The 18100-nt window shown below is 39.9% G+C and overlaps 2 protein-coding genes across 7 annotated transcripts in view; both read left to right on the top strand.

The window, feature by feature from the left end:
* Positions 1 to 14264, top strand: part of USP40 (ubiquitin specific peptidase 40) — a 59799-nt gene extending 45535 nt beyond the window's left edge. For both annotated transcript variants that reach the window (XM_089477645.1, XM_089477644.1), the window contains 7 exons: positions 1344 to 1438; positions 3244 to 3362; positions 4072 to 4137; positions 4342 to 4552; positions 7217 to 7312; positions 9078 to 9169; positions 10804 to 14264. In XM_089477645.1, the coding sequence (XP_089333771.1) occupies positions 1344 to 1438; positions 3244 to 3362; positions 4072 to 4137; positions 4342 to 4552; positions 7217 to 7312; positions 9078 to 9169; positions 10804 to 10906 (782 nt within the window). In that variant the 3' untranslated portion in view covers positions 10907 to 14264. The remainder of the gene's footprint in view (positions 1 to 1343; positions 1439 to 3243; positions 3363 to 4071; positions 4138 to 4341; positions 4553 to 7216; positions 7313 to 9077; positions 9170 to 10803) is intronic.
* A 1108-nt stretch (positions 14265 to 15372) lies between these two features.
* Positions 15373 to 18100, top strand: part of IFT54 (intraflagellar transport 54) — a 30748-nt gene continuing 28020 nt past the window's right edge. For 4 of the 5 annotated variants that reach the window (XM_089477727.1, XM_089477726.1, XM_089477725.1 and 1 more), the window contains exon 1: positions 15373 to 15520. In XM_089477727.1, coding sequence (XP_089333853.1) covers positions 15398 to 15520 — 123 coding nt within the window. In that variant the 5' untranslated portion in view covers positions 15373 to 15397. Of the gene's footprint in view, positions 15521 to 15697; positions 15718 to 18100 lie in introns of those variants that run through there. The other variant, XM_089477728.1, reaches the window with a different exon arrangement.

Genomic DNA, 18100 nt, shown 5'->3' with positions numbered 1-18100 from the left:
CAGTGTTGTATGGCTAGGAACAGCACTGTCAGCATTAGAGCTATTAAGGAACAGCTGTCTTGGTGTATAGGAGACTGATGCTTGGGTCAGCCTAGCTCAGTGGTTCCCAACGTGTGGGTCGGGACCCCTTTGGGGGTCGAATGACCCTTTCATGGGGGGCGCCTAAGACCATTGGAAAACACCTATTTAATTACAGTTATGAAGTAGCAATGAAAATAATTTCATGGGTTTGGGTCACCACAACATGAGGAACTGTATTAAAGGGTCGCGGCATTAGGAAGGTTGGGAACCACTGGCCTAGCTTCTGTTTCTTGAGCCAGTTTTATGTACTTCACAACCTCCAATCATCAATCACCTTTAGAGATCTTTACTGGTCTCTGCTTACGAATGCAGTGTTCTCTTTCAGCCAAACCAATAATCGTACTGGTCTTTAGAATATGATGTAACACTTGGAGACTAGTGATTCTTGGTGGCCTTGCATTAGATTCCATCAGCTAGTAATTTTTTTATGCTCTGGCTTTGCTTCGCGAACAAAGATTCAGGAAGGACTTAAAGGCATATCTTTTGCAGTTTATTATAAGTTAGCCATTTGTTTATGTTTTCTCTGAGGCTTATCATTTTGGAATGAGCTAGCGCCTATGCTCTTAGTATTAGGGCCCAAACAGACAGACCAAAATAAAGCTGCTTCGAGTCACCTTGGAGGTATGATGTTTACATGATGCATGCATCCTAAGAGGCCAGAAGCTGTGCCAAAGCCATGCTCCAGTCCTAAGGAGTGGAGCATAGCTTTGGCACAACTTCTAGCCTCTTGAGATACATGTGTCATTTAAACAGCATACCTCCAAAGTGACCTGAAGCAGCTTTATTTTGGCCTGTCTGTTCAGGCCCTTAGACACAAATGTTCCTGCTTTATAATTTATACTTTATGCTGTCTTTACATTTTAAAAACACGCACTTGAGTTTTGTAAAACATAAGCATCAAATCAGCACGCAGTCTGTAGTGTACTGAAATTTTTGCAAAAGCCTTATGACATAAGCCAGTACCCAATAGGTGACATGTGAGATGGATGGTGCCCATATATGGCAAATAATCTTTTTGTCACTGTAATATACTGGACATATGTCATGTGCCTTATAAGCTATAATTCCTTTAGGCGCAAGTATCCCTAGGTCATGCAATGGACATAGAGAGGAAATGTCTATACAATAGGATGATCTTCCACAAGCTTCTGAGATCAGGTGCCATGGCTTGTGAGCCATAGGGGTGTGTGTGCATTTTGCTAACTATAACTAGGGAGAAATCTAAATTTCTTTAAACTTAACTTTAAAATTTTTCTTTTAAGATGCACCAACATTTCTACAAAGTGAAGTTGACTTACGTTACATGGGTGACATAGAAATCTCAGGAGAAGCTTTTTTGGAAGACTTGAAGATGCAGGTTAGATATTATATTTTGTTGAGGAATGCTGCCTTTTCTTTAAGTAAGATTTGTTAAAATATTGATACCTAGATAGAAGCAGTTTTCCTTTTCGTTGTTTCCAGTACATTTGCTTAATTCTAAACAGGGAGTTTAGAGATTTTAGCAGTGACAAAGTCTAATGGTACTTTCTGTGCTTTGCTTTCATGCATTCTTTGTCAGAAATACTTCTTAGGGATTACAGTTGTTACACATTTTGTTATACATGAAAGTAATATATTTAATATTTTTAGAAGACCTTCTTCTTTTGACACTGTTCCTTTAATGTCTGTGGGGCTATTGCTCATATGTTGGATATAAAATACTATTGATAATGTTTGACAAACTGTGAGTTTGATTGGTAAAGCTTAGCAAAAAAAGTGAAATATTTGAAGTGAGGGGGGAAAGTTCTATTAGAAACATGGGAATTAGCTTTATACTAAATCAGAAGTTTTACTTCTCCTGAGAGCAGCTCTCTAAAATCTGAGGCATGGGTCCCTAACAGCCTTGATGCCTGAAATCCTTGTTAATAGGATTCCAGAGATTAAACTAAGGGCTTTATGTGTGCAGATGTTACATTGTACAACTTAGTTTCTCAATAATATAATAATAATAAATTTTATTTATATCCCGCCTTTCCAATATTTTGATCAAGGCGGCTTACAATACAGATAAAAGCATATCGATAAAAAGTTAAAAACAGCATTAAAAAAGAACAACAATCAAGTAGAAGTACAAGGGCAGGTCAGGTACACAATCCAGGGTTGTTGATAGAGGGGCAAGGCCCAAGATTCACCTAAAGTAGTTAAAAAAATAATTGAGCTTTCACCAAACCAATGTAAATATTGGCTTTGCTTTTAGTCTTTTTTGGTAAGATTAATGTGTCTCATAGCCTAAATCTTTTCTAGTATGTGGAAGAAATACATGAGTTACAATTTATAAATATATGAGAAACACCCAATCAAAGTGAGAACGCTACTGAGTGTTTTTTCCCCTCTAATAAAGTCAACAAGTGTTCTGGTTTAAGTTATTAAAATAAAGTGTATGAGCCTTTTAAGACAGTGTTTGCTCCCTTTGAACTTCTGGGCACTGTGAAGCTGGAAGAGGATTTTGAGCTCTTATACCATTGTCAGTGCTTTCATTCTGTTTAGAGTATAACATGAAAACCAGTTGTGCCATGGCGATTCGATGTTCAAATAACATGGAATATGTCTCCTGTTCCATGTCCTGACTTTGGTGTTATACTCTTAGACATGGTGGCAGAGAATGGATACATATAAAAGATGTATGAAAGAAGTATTTTCACAAAAAGCGATAGGAGATACATTTTTGGATTTTAACAGAAAAATAACAACTTGGTAATAGGAATATACCTCTTCGTTGATTTAATTTTTGCATGTGAGAATGAATTACTTATTCAGTTTCCTCCCTGTTGTGATAACATTTTTGAAAAACTGCAATTGTCAAAGACATTCTCACACTTTTGGACTTAATCTGCCACCAATTTGTGGGTCAAGCATCTTGAAAAAATAGTAAATTTATTTTTAAGAATGTAATATAGAATAATGCTTTCTTTCTTTCTTTCTTTCTTTCTTTATTTATTTATTTATTTATTTATTTATTTATTTATTTATTTCAAGGATTTATATCCAGCCTTTCTCCCACAATAGGATTCAAGGCGGCTTGAACAATTTGTATTGTGTTAGAAAATGTAAAAGGATGTAGTCTTCTTTTTTTTCCAACTACCATTGATTCTATACTTGATAGAAAAGTTCTTTCCTTTTCAGGTGATGACTTTGCCATCCATTCAAGACTTTAGTGTTCCACTGCCAGAATTTCTCCGCGTTTGGACAATGGAAAATAAACAGCCTTGCAAACTGTTACGAAACAACAAGGAGCAACTCCAGTAAGGCCACAATAATTTTCCCACATCCTTGGAAGTAAGCCCCAGGGAACATGTTGGAACTTCTGAATAGGCATGTATGTACGCAGAGTACATGCATTTAAGGATGAGGACTGGAATCCACAAAAATTCACACTAAAACAAATAACTTAATCTTAAAGCTGCTGCTAGGTTTTTTTCCCCCCTCCCTTTTATGTCATAGAGTTTTATAAATAGTTGTAAAGTTTCTCAATCTTTCTGTTGCAGGGTAATTCTGTTTTTAAGTTTACCTGATTGCTGCTTAGGCTTATTTTTGAGTTTTACATCCCAGGAAGGCAGTTTAGTCTTTCTACATATACTTGATGACTTTTAGCTCTCAAAACTCAACCATGTGTTGGTAACACTTACATTGGCAATCTGTATTTTACACCACTCTTTCAAATGTTTGCCTACTTTTATATTCCATTTTTCCTATGTTGATTACTGAAATTGAAATACCTATTTTTCAGCACCTTTGAGACTAAATGAAAGAAAGAAGCAGATAGTGTGAGCTTTTATAGACTTTTGAGCCTACTTTCTCATGTATCTGAGGAAGCAGGCTCGAGTCTATGAAAGCGCATGCTACCAGCCTCTTTCTTTCACTTAGTTTCAAATGTCCTGCAACATCCTTTTGCATACTGAAAAATATCATTTTCGAGACTAACACAGCTATGTCTTTGAATTTATTTTTCAGTAAGTTCAAACTAGGAAGCAGAGTGGAAATTTGTATAGAGCCTTTACGGAAGGAAGAGAATCTTGGGTAAGATACATCGTTTCTTGGGCTTTTGGTCAAGATATTAAGCCGCTATTAGTCAGAAGAGTTTTAGAAAAGATAATTTGAAATTACAGAACTAGATTATTCCATATTTTCTGGAATAATCATTCCTTAAACAGAGTAGTAAATGTATAGAAATGTGTGTAGAAATATATTTTGAGAATGGTAATTGCATATTCCTGATCACAGGCCAAAGGATTTGCTTCTACGAGTGTTGATGAGCATACCAGGAGAGAGAGATTACTATCACCCAGTGGAATTAATATGGGACATCTCCAGAGAGTGTACAGCATCTGCATTGAGAGAAAGAATTGCTGCATACTATTCCTTGCCAGTGGAGAAAATTGAAATAGCTAAATATTCTCCTGGAAAATTTGAATGGATACCAATAAGTAGTTGGGTAAGCTAAAACATGGCTGAGAAAAGAGTTCAGACATGAAATAGTATTGTCCAATATTGTTCTTTTACTGAAATAATATTTCATATTCTGTGAATGTACTGTAGTATGATGAATACTAAGAATATTATCAGATCTATTTTCCTGGCATCACCACCCTTATTGCAATTTTGACAACTTCTCATGATTCATTAGGAAATGGATCACTACATTCAAAAACTATTTTCTTCATCTTGGCAACTTTGGAGGGTGGCAGTAAACTCTTTAGAGAGTATCTTTGGTTGTGATGGTGGGGAGAATGGATACACTTGATCAGGGTTTTGGTTCTGGAGAAGTCTGTGATTGGACTTGTCACAGTGTTATGATCCATTTTTACATTGTGCCAATTCAGACACTGCAATAAGCCAGAGACCAAGAGCCCCTGGCTGATCTGATGGAAGCACACTCTCCAGTCACTCCTACAAATCTGATGTCCTACTGCAGGTGGGAGCAGTGGGGCACCAAGTGGTGTGCACCAGCAGGTTGATTGTCGCCATTAAGCCGTCTTGTGTCCCAGTTTTCGGGAAAGTGTGGGTGTAAATAAAATGATAGACTATACCAGGCTTCCCATGAATTTCTAGCTCATTGTGTGTCATGCTTACTGGGTTATTATGTAATATAGTATCTGATATATGGAGGTATATTGCAAGACTTAAGTGTTGAATTAAACACACATCCTTTTGGATCTACCTTTTTTGCCTTGGAGTTGCCAGTCGTATTTTATTTCACTTTTTAAAAAAGATTTGTTAGGCGGGTTATAGACCGCCGCTTTGAGGCGGTCTGCCGCCGCCGCCGTTTGCTCCGTAAGGGAGCCGTCGCAGCCACACCGTGCGGCTCCCTTGCGGAGCAAAAAAGAAGCTCCAAAATGGAGCTTCTTTCTGCAACACCCTAATGACGTCGCGAGGCGCCTGGGGCGGACTCGCGAGGTCATAGATGCCGCGCGACGTCCGGACGCACAGCGTCCGATACGTAAAGATGGTGGCACCCATATGAACAGGGCACCACCATCTTGTACGTATTCTATACGTACTAGGGTTAGGGGGGTGCGGAAGCACCGCCCATTCCTAACCCTAGTACGTATAGAATACATACTAAATGGCGGTGTGTAACCCGCCACAATTAGCATCATGGAACAGATCTACTATTTCTGGCAGATCTGTTAACAGCAAACACTATATCTACCAAGATGGGTAGACCTGGCATGTGAAAAACTTGTATATCAGATTTATACCTCTGTTGTTTGTCTAAGGGCAGCCAGCTGCTAAAAACAGAGAACTAATTTTTTAAACATCTGTAAATATGGAAAATTACAAAATTTTCAAATAAGGCCAGAATTAGAAAGACCATGAATTTGTTTCTTTACTGCTGCCTTTCTTTAGTAGTCGAGATTATTACCCAGTCACAGCTACACTAAAATCCTGGATTTGTAAGTTGTATTTACAGAACTAGAATTGCTTCACTACCAAAAAAATAATAATATCAGGAATGGGCATAGTATGGTTCTGGGCAAAGTGGCATCCCCAGTGCACTTGCCTGCCCACCTATTGCTCTATGGCTTTAAAATAAACCAAGCATTCTTTCTCCAGAGAGTGGATGTGTTACTTTTTACCAAAAACACCAGAAGACATGAGTAGACTGCACATTTTGCCTGACATTTTGGCCTTGTGCTACAAGTGGTCAATACTTTTTTAAAATGAAAGGTGGATCTAGAATAGTAGTTTATCCAAGGAGGGATACCATCCCTTAGCTGTCCATGATCCTGACCTTTTCTGTGTGCCAGTTGTGACAGAGCCCCACCTCTTTCATTCTCTGCATATCTGATGTCCCTTTTTTCTTCTTGTTGTATGTGATACGTTTTATTACATTTCTTTCTGGGCTTTTGTCCATATAGCTCAAAGCAGGGTGTATGTTCATCCCAACCCTACTCATCTTCACAACAACTGTGCCAAGGTCAACCAGTCAGTGTCAAGTAGGTTTGAATTGGGTTTCCCCAGTCATAATCTTGAGACTCTTGTCTGCCATACTGCACTGACTTTATATCCTATTGTTACCTAGCAAATTAGATTTGTTTCTGTGATAAGTTCAGAAAGACAAATCAAATGCAGGGAATACACTGTTGATGAGTGAAAGGCAAGTTAAAGGACAGGGAGCACACTCTGATGGGCAAAAACTTCGGCCCACTCATAGCCACACTTGATGCTCCTTCCACCTCAACACTGAAAGGACTTGTGCATTTTGAACAGAGGCAGAAGGCTGGTCCCTTTCCATATTAGTGTAGTCCTGACTTATACATACTTTTTTTTAGATTTGAAAGTGATTGTATCAGTTGTTCCTAAGTAGTAAAGAGATCTAGAACATAAATATTAATAGTTATTCCCAAGAGAAATGTATTGACTCTTTAGGTAACTCTGTATCTTACTGTATTCAAGTTGAAGGACAGCCCTAAAAATTTAATTTCTTACTCATATTTTAAAATTGAAATTACTCATGACCTGTAAATTGTGAAAGTATGTAATACTTACTAATTTAAATCAATATAATAATCCACTCCCAGAGTCTCTCCAAAAACCAAAAATCATCTCTGCTAATTTATGGTGTTTTTGTCATAACATTTCTCACTTTATTCAGACACAGCAAGTTTCAAAGAAAAAGAAGAAGAAGAAAAGTGATAGCTTACAATTGAGTCCCTATAGCTTGAAGGATGGAGACATTATTGGTGTGAAGGTAAATGATAAATGAATTTGGCAGCTCTTCTCACGTGTTATTTAACAAGTGGTCCTTGTTGTACCATGTTGCAATATTAGCTGTATATAATATAATGAGTTACCTATATATAATAGCTATATATATTAGCTATATATAATATAATTAGCGGAGGGAATGGGCCATGCAAGATTTGGAGATACATAGTGGATTGTCAGATGATGGTCTTAAAAGGCTTTGCATGCGTGGGACTTATTAAGTTAATACAAATAAACCATTTAACTATTGTAGAATTTAGGAGTTCGAATAATTATTTTAAGTAGCATATTGTGGTCTGGATTTCGTTTTAACTTTTCTTGCTGAATTGTATTTTGCTGTTATAACAGTTCAAGAAATATTTTATTGTTTATTCATTTTTTAAATTCATACCGTCCCTCTCACTGACATGGGAACAAAGTGGCTTACAACATAGATAAGAAACAAAGTACACTGGGGCTCCATCCCCACTGCAGAAATAATCTAATCTGACACTACTTTAACTGCTGTGGCTCAGTGCTAGGGAATTGTTGGAATTGTAGTTTTGTGAGGCATTTAGCCTTCTCAGTCAGAGTGCCTCAACAAACTAGTTTCCAGAATTTCATAGCATTGTGCCATGGCAGTTAAAGTGGCATCAAACTGAATTATCTCTGCAGTGTGGATGCAGCCCAGGAGACCAGAGTTTGAATCACTGCTCATTGATGGAAGCCCACTGGGTGATGCTGGGCAAGTCACACACTTTCAGCCCCAGAAAACCTCACAACAGGGAAATTTTAGGGTCACTATAAGTCAGAGACTTGAAGGCACACAACAACAAACAGGTAAAAACCTAATGATATACAAGTTAAACAAATAAGCTATCCTATAGAAGACCTTTAAGCTTTTTGAAAATGTATGGATAAAAGTACAGGTATAGCTCCCATACTCCATTACAAAAAAACACTCCCACAGAAATAATTAATCCTCAAATGCCTGTTAAATTCTTTACCGCCTGGTGGAGCAAGAGCAGAGAGGGGGCCAGCCTATCTCTCTATGAAAAATAATTCCACAGCATGGAAATAACCATCAGGCTTGGAACACTATTTACTTGTTTATGGAAACTGTTTTCTTTGTGAGCAGATCTCCCAATTTACTTGCTTAGAAATTTTGTCTCGATGTAGCTTATAGCGTGGTTGAGGCCAGACTATTTACATTGGTTTCAATTACCTATCCATTGGATTCTTCTGTTAGAGACCAGACTCTCCTCTCCACACTTTTCTTTCTGGATCTTTTCCAACTCTGTTCCCTCCTATCTTATTTTATTTGGTTGTACTAAGAAGCTTTGGCATAAAACATAATTAGAGGCACTGTCTGTGAAGAAATGCTGCTTCACATTTCTCTTTTGGGGAGAAAACTTTTTCTAGAATTCATTCATGTGAAATTTTGCACAGCTTACATTATTGAATTCTAGAACATTCTTGAACAAGCTTGAATATTTTTTGGTGTTCTTGATGTTTTGACACATAACTGCTATTAGCTTGGTGCAAGGAATTATAAGAAATGTTGTCCAAGTCATCTGAAGGGCCAGCGTTTCCTCATCCTTGTTCCAGAATGAAAGGAATTAATGTAGATAAAGATAGGGACAAAAAAAACTGTACTGTTTGTAAAGAATACAAAAATGTTCATTGACTTGAATTTTCAGTAGCAAGATTCAGGTCACTGCCATTATCACTGATGACTGTATCTCCCATTTCATCATTTTTGCCAACAGAATCTTCTAGTTGATGACAGTAAAGACTTCAGTACAATTAAGGATGATATTGGAAAACAAATGCAGAAGCAGGTTCCTGTTGAAAAACCAAGGTAAGTATATTTTTACATATTTATAGAATTTATCCAAAAAAGAATAAAGAAAAACACAATAATGTAGTAAAATTAATCAGTGTGCTGAAATATGAAAAAATGATGTAGGTCTAATAGGGAGGAGCTTATTAATCCTAGTAGACAACAAGTTGAACATGTGTCCACAGTGTGATGCGGCAGCTAAAAAGGTCAATGCAATTATAGGCTGCATCAATAGAAATATAGTGTCTAGATTGAGGGAAGTAATAATGCCACTGTATTCTGCTTTGGTCAGACCTCACCTGGAATACAGTTATGGATGCCACAATGCGAAAATGCAAAAAAGACGTTGACAAGCTAGAGCGTGTCCAAAGGAGGGTGACTAAAATGGTGAAGGGTCTGGAAACCATGCCTTATGAGGAATGACTTAGGTAGTTGTGTACGTTTACCCTGGAGAAGAGATGTTTAAAAGGTGATATGATAGCCCTGTTTAAATATTTTAAGGGCTGTCATATTGAGGATTGGAGCAAGCTTGTCCAGAGACTTCGACACGGAGCGATGGATGCAAGCTACAAGAAAAGAGATTCCACCTAAACATTAGGGGGAACTTCCTGACAGTAAAAGCTTTTTGACTGTGGAACACACTCCCTCAGAGAGTGGTAGGGCCCTTAAACAGAAACTGGATGGCCATCTTTCGGGGGTGCTTTGATTGTGTATTCTTCATGGCAGAGGATTGGAGTAGATGGCCCTTGCGGTCTCTTCCAACTCTATGATTCTATAAATAAAGTATTATAAAAAATGAGTCGTATTAAAATTAAACCTCTAATATAAGAATATTCAATATTATGTAATAATTTCATTTATACCCCACTTTTCTCCCAAGTGAGATTCAAAGTGGCTTTATGGTGGACAAGCCCCTGGGTTTCTTTCAATTAAACACAAAAACGTATTGGTGAAATCACCAACAAAAATATATTGTTGAAATTCATAGTATGAAATGTAGGGTTGCAGGTGTTTGTTATAAAACTTCTTTAAATTACTAGGTAATGATTTTGATTAGGTAACTGGCAGAAAGTTAGTTCTTATAAAAGAGTATGCATTGTTATGGATAAAATATGTCAGCAATTAGTACTGCATAATGGGTCAGAGGAAACAATTAGCAGCCTCCATCCAGAACAGAATAAGCTTTTTAGAGACACAACAAATTATTATTTTTTATTTTCAAGTCATAGTTTCAAAGATTATTCAGTTGCACCTGTGTTTTTACGTTGTTTGATGCAGGAAACACCAATGATTTTTTCAAAAACAGTGCTGCCCAAATCTTGCGAGCTTGTAATTGTAGCATTAAACTCTTTACCATTTTCTTATGAGACATAATAGAGGTATCTTGAAGGGTTTTATAAAGCAAATGCTCTTTCTTTTTCTTCTTTCTTTTCCTTTTCCTTTTGATAATACAGTATTTAATAAAGTCATATTATATTTTGTAACATATATTAAGAAGAAGAAATATTGCGATAATACCGGGGCAACCAGTCTGTTAATGGATACCAGTTGCTGTAACGCTTAGGCATTCACCCAGAGATTTGTGTTTTAGATGCAAGCCTGTTTTGCAGAGTTAACCTGATAACATGTTTGCTTTTGTTTTCTTTTGGTAGGCAAAGTGAGTGTGTACAGAATGATTGTTTCCGTGAAAAAAAGATGACTAAGCATCATAAGCCTGAAGCAGTACTCTCCATCAGTGTAGGGGCTTTCAGCTGACTCCTCAAGATTTGGAAAATCTCACCAGGATCTTGATGAACTACAATGGAGTTGCCTAAGTTTGACTAGCCAAGGAGTAGTCTTCCCAGACTCAGGCACTGGAATGTTATCGTACAACGGCTGGCAAAGGATTGAAGGTGGCTGGGATCTCCTCCTATATTCTATTGGGAGGAAGTGCTTTAGTTCTTAGTTTCAGTGCTTACTCTCAGGGTGGGTGTCTGCACTTTATTAATGAGAACACATATTTAACATTTCAGAGGACTGTTTTGTAATAACCATGTGCTTTAATCCTGATTCTGTGTTGTGTCATCACTGCAAAGGTGGTTTATCTACTGATGCATTTATGGACACTACAGGGAAATCTGAAGCTTGATTCTTCCTTCCATTCTGAAGTACTCAAAGTACTTTTCAAAATCTAGTCTGAACCATTGATGTGTGCGGCTAATTCAAAGGGAAGCTTCACAGAGGAGTGACTCTTCAAGACAGAATGTAATTATTCGTGGAATTTAATTTTGTTCTTCCTTTCCCTCCACTGATCCTGCTGTATCACCTGCTTTATTTAATAGCAAAACAGCAAACGTAACACATCAATATATTTATTTGTGATATAATTTGATTGTTACATTCTAATTATCCAGTAATTAGACCCAAATTTCTTTTGAGAAATACCAAACTTCATACAGTCATTTCTAGAGACAACATAAAATATAAAAAGGGAAACATGTACAACTTATGATGTGTCTCCATGAACAGTATAGTGAACGCGGACAGTTTGTAATGTGTGTAGAATGCAGTCTACCCTCATTTTGCAGCATGCCTTGAAAATTCTGGCCTGCAAAGAGCCCTCTGCTTTGTGCCTAATTTCTGAAAGGAGGGAGTGGAGATGGATGAAACACATCCTTATGTGGAGACATGTTAAGGCATAGATGCAATGATTGCCATACATTTTGCCTAAGCAAGTCTAAGTATGTGGAATGAGACTGCACCTTTTCATTCCTCTCACCAAGCATCCTTGTCCCACAAGACATTCATGTATGGGGTATAATTCAGAGACATAGATGTGTCTATCAGTGTGCAAAGTGTTCTGGTGGCACCTTTCAGACTAACAGTGAAAGAGACTGTAGCATTAGCATGCATCTGAGGAAATAAACTCTGGGGCTGTGCAAACTGGCTATTAAGGCTAGCTTGGGGTGGAGTCAGGGCGTGGCATCCATATGATGCACACTCTGACTCCGCCTCCATGGGGGTGTGACACCATGCGCCACTCCACATGGCACACAGTGTCACGGTGCTCTTCTGACGCTGCGTTTACACAGTGCAATGCCAAAGCTGCGGCACAGCTTTTGCGCCCTGGAAAGGCCAGATTGGAAAGGCTGCGATGTGCAGTTGCCACAGCCCTAATTTGGGTAAGATGGAAGCGACTGCAGGCTGCCCCTTCAGGTGCAGTCTCCACAGCCCCTAAGTCTACAAAAGCTAATGCTAGAACTCCTTTCACACAATCAGTCTCAAAGGTGCTACAAGTTCCCTTTGCATACATGTTGGTTATGTTTGAAAATTACTTATTAGCTGCATTACCTGGGCCTAAGCATACTGCATTCTTTTACACACATACCTTACCCATAACTTACATCTATAGACATTCATCTGCTGGAGTCATCTCGGATCAATGCATTGTGGAGACGATGATGGAAGAGTCACTCTTGCTTTTCCCCACACATAGGAGGAAAACAAGAGGAGTACAGTGCACCCTATGAGGGGGATCCGTTCTGAACTCCCCCGCGTAAAGCAGATTACGCGTATGCTCGAGCCCCATTTAAATGAATGAGGCTTGCGCACGCAGTGGCACCGGTATGCTGGTATGCTGAAAGCCCCATAAAGCACTGTATTATCTTCCTTGCAGGCTTTTGCCTATTAAATTTGTTCCACCAAAATTCAGTGCAATTCTGTCTAAATAACAGTGGGTTAGATGTAGTATTATCTCTCCCCAAGCAGAATGGGTATTTATGGATTCTTCCTTCCCCTGCTGATCCCCCAAACTCTCCAGAGCAGATTTTGAGAGACATAGGGACTGCAGCTGGGAGGGGATTGGGGTCAGCAGAAATGGCTTTGTTCTGTGGGAAGTTTGTGCAGCTCATCTTCATGCAGTTCTGGATCTAACCTGTAAAGTGCAGCAAGGTGTTACATTACCAAAGTGAATAAAATAGATGGGAAACAGTAAAGGAGAGTCAGAAGAGGGCAGTGCCCACTGATGTTTGGTTATCATTTCCTAAAAGTAGCTTATATGTCACATGTGTTTTGCTTAGAGAGATCACAGAAATGTGGCATAAGAGAAGCCACCATGATACATTGTGGATAGCAGACTGAACATGATAGAGATGTTTCTCTCAGAATACTGCACAATACAGGATAATATGCTTACGGTTCTTGTTAAAATGGAGGAAAATGCAGTTTTAACTGGTCCAAGAAAATGTTTCCTGCTAGTAACCCTTTCCCTCCATGGCCTGTTTCCCCAAAGTCTAACCTAAACAGTACAATTAGGTTGTTTATGCTCCATAAATGGTCTAACCCTTTGGTTAGGTTGAATTCTTGGGGTTTAAGGGCCACGAAGGGACAGTGCTGCTGAAAGTGCAAGTTGGAGAAAGAGAAAGAAAGGATGATGGAGAGAAGAGGGGCAACTGATTTAGCAGTTTAATAACTGTATATTTGCAAGTTATTTCCACGAACTGAGGCTACTTTGCGCCTTGTGTTTCTGAAACAACCGGTTTGGAAGGAATTTATCATTTAGTCAGATTACAACACAGGATTCTTCAGGACCAATCTGTTCTAACTCATTCATTTACGAGTTGGCATAATGCATCCCAAGAAGGAAAAAACGCAAAACATTGCGATACATTCTACTAGGGATACGTTTTAAGAGCCAAACGGTAAAAGACACTAATGTGGCGATATCTATAACCGACTCCTCCGCTTATTCATTTCCTTGTATGGAACCCTGATGTCTCACGTAAAAGCAAAACGTACCCGAGATGTCACGAAAAAAAGCTGATCACTAAAGAATATAAACGACTGGGAAAGGGGCAACTGGTTTTTTTCTTATATGTCTACGAAAAGAACGTGCCTTTTGAGACAACACAACGCAGCAGCGGTCGCATCAAGCCATTGTTTGTGACGGCTTGCTTGACTGTTGGGTTATGAAATGATGGGATGTTCCACGAATTAGGGTTTTGTTTTGAAAAGGGGTACCTTTCGAATGGGATGCTCAGGGTCCCACAACTGCGGTTGTGTTGCAATGCAAGTGTTGTTGTTTTAATTTAATTTGTATTCAAGTCTGATCTTTCTTGTACTTGAAGAAAGAATAAAGGAGTTAAATGTTTCACTTGCGCTGCTTTCATAACGTCCTTTAATGATCTAATAGCTACTCCTTTGATAATGTATTTCGTATGGCCGTGTGAATCAGTATGTAGAAAGATCCTGTGGCACCTTTGAGACTAAGTAAAAGAAAGGAGCTGGCAGCATGAGCTTCCCTAGGCTTCAGTCTACTTCCTCAAAGATGTCCCTGAACTACAAGTCCCAGAATGCCACAGGGGGCAGCTAGAGCAGTTAAAGTAGAATAAATAGCACTATAACAGTGTAGTAAGTTCATCAGAAATATATGGTTGAGTCCATAATGAATTGTCCACTATTACCAGGGACAAAATGTAGGACAAATTCGAGACCAAACCGTAGGACAACTGCAGGACAAAACTCAGCCCAAAATGTAGGACATTGAAGAAAAATGGAGGACCTTAAACGTCCTACATTTGGGGCTGAGTTTTGTCCTGCCGTTGTCCTACAGTTTGGTCTCGAATTTGTCCTACATTTTGTCCCTGGTAATAGTGGACAATTATGGCAACCAGTCTGAAACGAATGTTTAATAATAATAATAATAATAATTTTATATGTTTATTATTATTATTATTATTATTATTATTAATAGGAGTGTTTTAGCTGTTATGTATGTAATGTCCTCCATTTCAAGGTGTCTTGTCCTCTTTTGCGGTGGCCCTAAGGCGACTCCATCAAGACTTGTTTGCCATTGCCTTCCTCCCCTGAGGCTGAGAGAGTGTGACTTTCCCAAGGTCACCCAATGGGCTTCCATGGTCACCAGAGTCCCAAACTTAGACAGGGAAAGAAGGCTGGCCCCAGATCGGCCCTGTCTGAGTCCAGCCCTTGCTCTGGGCCCACAACAAACTCCAGCTCCCAGAATTCCATAGCAAAGAGCCACACAAAGAGTTTAAAGCGGTCCCAAACTGGGTCCCCATCTCTCCAGTGTGGATGCATGCATCCCTCCTCCCTAGCGCACTGAAGGATGGAGAGCGTTCCATCCGGGCCTCTCTCGGTGACGTCACGGCCGGCGGCGTCCAATCAGAGGCGCCTGTGCCGGGTCGCTAAGGCGGTTGCTAGGCCGGGAGCGAGGCCTAGTTGTCGGCGTGGCGAGCGGCGGCGGGCGCCATGCAGGGCTCGATAGTGCGCCGGACGCAGGAGCTGCTGGGGAGGGTGATCCGGAAGCCTCCGCTGACGGAGCGGCTCCTCAGCAAGCCCCCCTTCCGATACCTCCACGACGTGATCGGAGAGGTCAGGCCCCGCGGGGACAGGGACAGGGAGCAGGAGGAGGAGGAGGCCGCGCGCATGCGCATGCGCGTTCCCCCGTTGCCAGGCAACCAGGGCAGCAGGCCGCCTCAGTGGGACCCCTCTCCTCCCTCCACTGCCCTTTTTCCCGGACCCGTCCTCCAGCTTCTAAGCCTCCTTCCAGAACCCAAAGCCATAGCCCTGTTAGTCTCTGGGATCAGCGCACAGAGAGCTCTAGTTGCAGCCCCTTTGAGACTCACTGGAAGGAAGAAGTGGGCAGCATGGCCTTTCCTAGGCTTCCCTCCACTTCCTGAGATGCATATCATTATTATTATTATTATTGTTATTATTATTTCAAAGATATAGCCATGTTAGTCAGTGGAATTAGTATATAGAGAGCTCTTGTAGCTCCTTTGAGACTCATTGGAAGGAAGAAGTGGGCAGCAAGAGCTTTCCTGGGCTTCAGTCCACTTCCTCAGATGCATATTATTATTATTGTTGTTGTTATTATTATTATTATTATTATTTCAAAGATATAGCCCTGTTAGTTTGTAGAATCAGTCTGTAGAGAGATCTTGCAGCTCCTTTGAGACTCACTGGAAGGAAGAAGTGGGCAGCAGGAGATTTTGTAGACTTCAGTCTACTTCATCAGATGCATATTATTGTTATTGTTGTTGTTGTTGTTGTTATTATTATTATTATTATTATTTCAAGGATATAGCCATGTTAGTCTGTGGAATCAGTCTGGAGAGAAGTCTTGTAGCCCCTTTGAGACTCACTGAGAGAAAGAAGTGGGCAGCATGGCCTTTCCTAGACTTCAGTCTGCTTCCTCAGGTGCTTATTATTATTACTACTAGTAGTATTATTATTTCAAAGATATAGCCATGTTAGTCTGTGGAATCAGTCTGTAGAAAGATCTTGCAGCTCCTTTGAGACTCACTGGAAGAAAAAAGGCGACAGCATGACTTCAGTGTACTTCCTGAGATGCATATTATTATTATTATTATTATTATTATTATTAAAAGATACTCTGTAGAAAGATCTATTCTTGTAGCGCCTTTGAGACTCACTGGAAGAAAGAAGTTGGCAGCAGGAGCTTTCCTAGACTAAAGTCTACTCCCCCAGATGCATATTATTATTATTATTATTCAAAGATGTAGCCATGTTAATCTGTGGAATCAGTCTGTAGAGAGATATTGCACCCCCCCTTTGAAACTCACTGAAAGAAAGAAGGCGACAGCATGACTTCAGTGTACTTCCTGAGATGCATATTATTATTATTATTATTATTATTATTAAAAGATACTCTGTAGAAAGATCTATTCTTGTAGCCCCTTTGAGACTCACTGGAAGAAAGAAGTTGGCAGCAGGAGCTTTCCTAGACTTGCTCTACTTCCTCAGATGCTTTTGGTGGAGTGGAAAGCCAGGGACAGACCTATGTATCTGCCATTGGTATGTGAGGATGTCAGTTCACATTCACAATCCTTTGTGTGCAGAAATGAAGTTGCAGGTCCAGTTTTAATGCCGCCTCCTGCAATTTCACTCCCCTACGCAAAGGGTTTGTAATTTGAATTGGCATCCTCACATACCAATGGCAGATATATATGAGTGTGTGTGTGTGTGCCTGGCTTCCACGCCACCAAATGCATCTGAGGAAGTAGGCTGAAACCTAGTGCTGCCAACTTCGTGCTGCCAACTTCTTTCTTTCAGTGAGTCTCAAAAGGGCTGCAAGAGCTCTCCACAGATTGAATCTACAGACTAACATGGCTATATCTTTGAATGATAATAATAATAATAATAATAATATGAATCTGAGGATGTAGACTGAAGCCTAGGAAAACCCATGCTGCCAACCTCCATTTAGAGCCTCACTCAGGAACCCATTGAACACAAGGGAGGAGACCTTTTCCAGGACATGTGCTCCATTCCCGCTTTCTGTCCAGGAGGCATCCCAAAAGGAGGGCTAAGAAGCTTGGGTTTATCTTTCTATGAGTGGGTTTTATGAGTTTTTTGGTCCTGCATTTCTTTCTTTCTTTCTTGCAACATCCTGCATTTTGTGGTGCCTTAAAATCACAGAATCATAGCATTGGAAGAGACCCCAAGGGCCATCCAGTCCAACTCCACTGTGGAAGAGAATGAATTCATTTGAGATGTGGAGCTGGAGAAGAGTGCTGAGGTTACCATGGACAGCCAAGAAGTCAAAGAAATGGGTCCTAGAGCAGAGCAAACCAGAAATCCCTCGGGAAGCCAGGATGACTAGACTGAGGCAGTCATACTTTGGACACATCATGAAAAGGCATGACTCACTGGAAAAAACAATAATGCTAGGAAAGGTAGAGAGAAGCAGAAAGAGAGGAGGACCGCATGATAGATGGATGGACTCTATTAAAGGGGACATGGATATGAATTCACAGGTCCTGAACAGAGCAGTGGAGCATAGGGAGCCTTGGAGATGTCTCATCTACAGGGTTGCAATGGGTTGAGATCAACTCAAGGGTGGATAATAACAACAAATCCTCCTTTGTGGTGAGGGAACCTGGTCAGCCTGTCTGCTCATCTCCTGTGGATTCATGTCCATTGAGTCTA

The sequence above is a fragment of the Sceloporus occidentalis genome, unplaced genomic scaffold (assembly GCF_023333645.1).
Source record: "Sceloporus occidentalis isolate IW3139 unplaced genomic scaffold, rSceOcc1.0.p SCAF_12, whole genome shotgun sequence".
NCBI classification, from domain to species: domain Eukaryota; kingdom Metazoa; phylum Chordata; class Lepidosauria; order Squamata; family Phrynosomatidae; genus Sceloporus; species Sceloporus occidentalis.
Note: the sequence above shows the minus strand (reverse complement) of the source record. Positions and strands in the feature narration are given on the sequence as shown.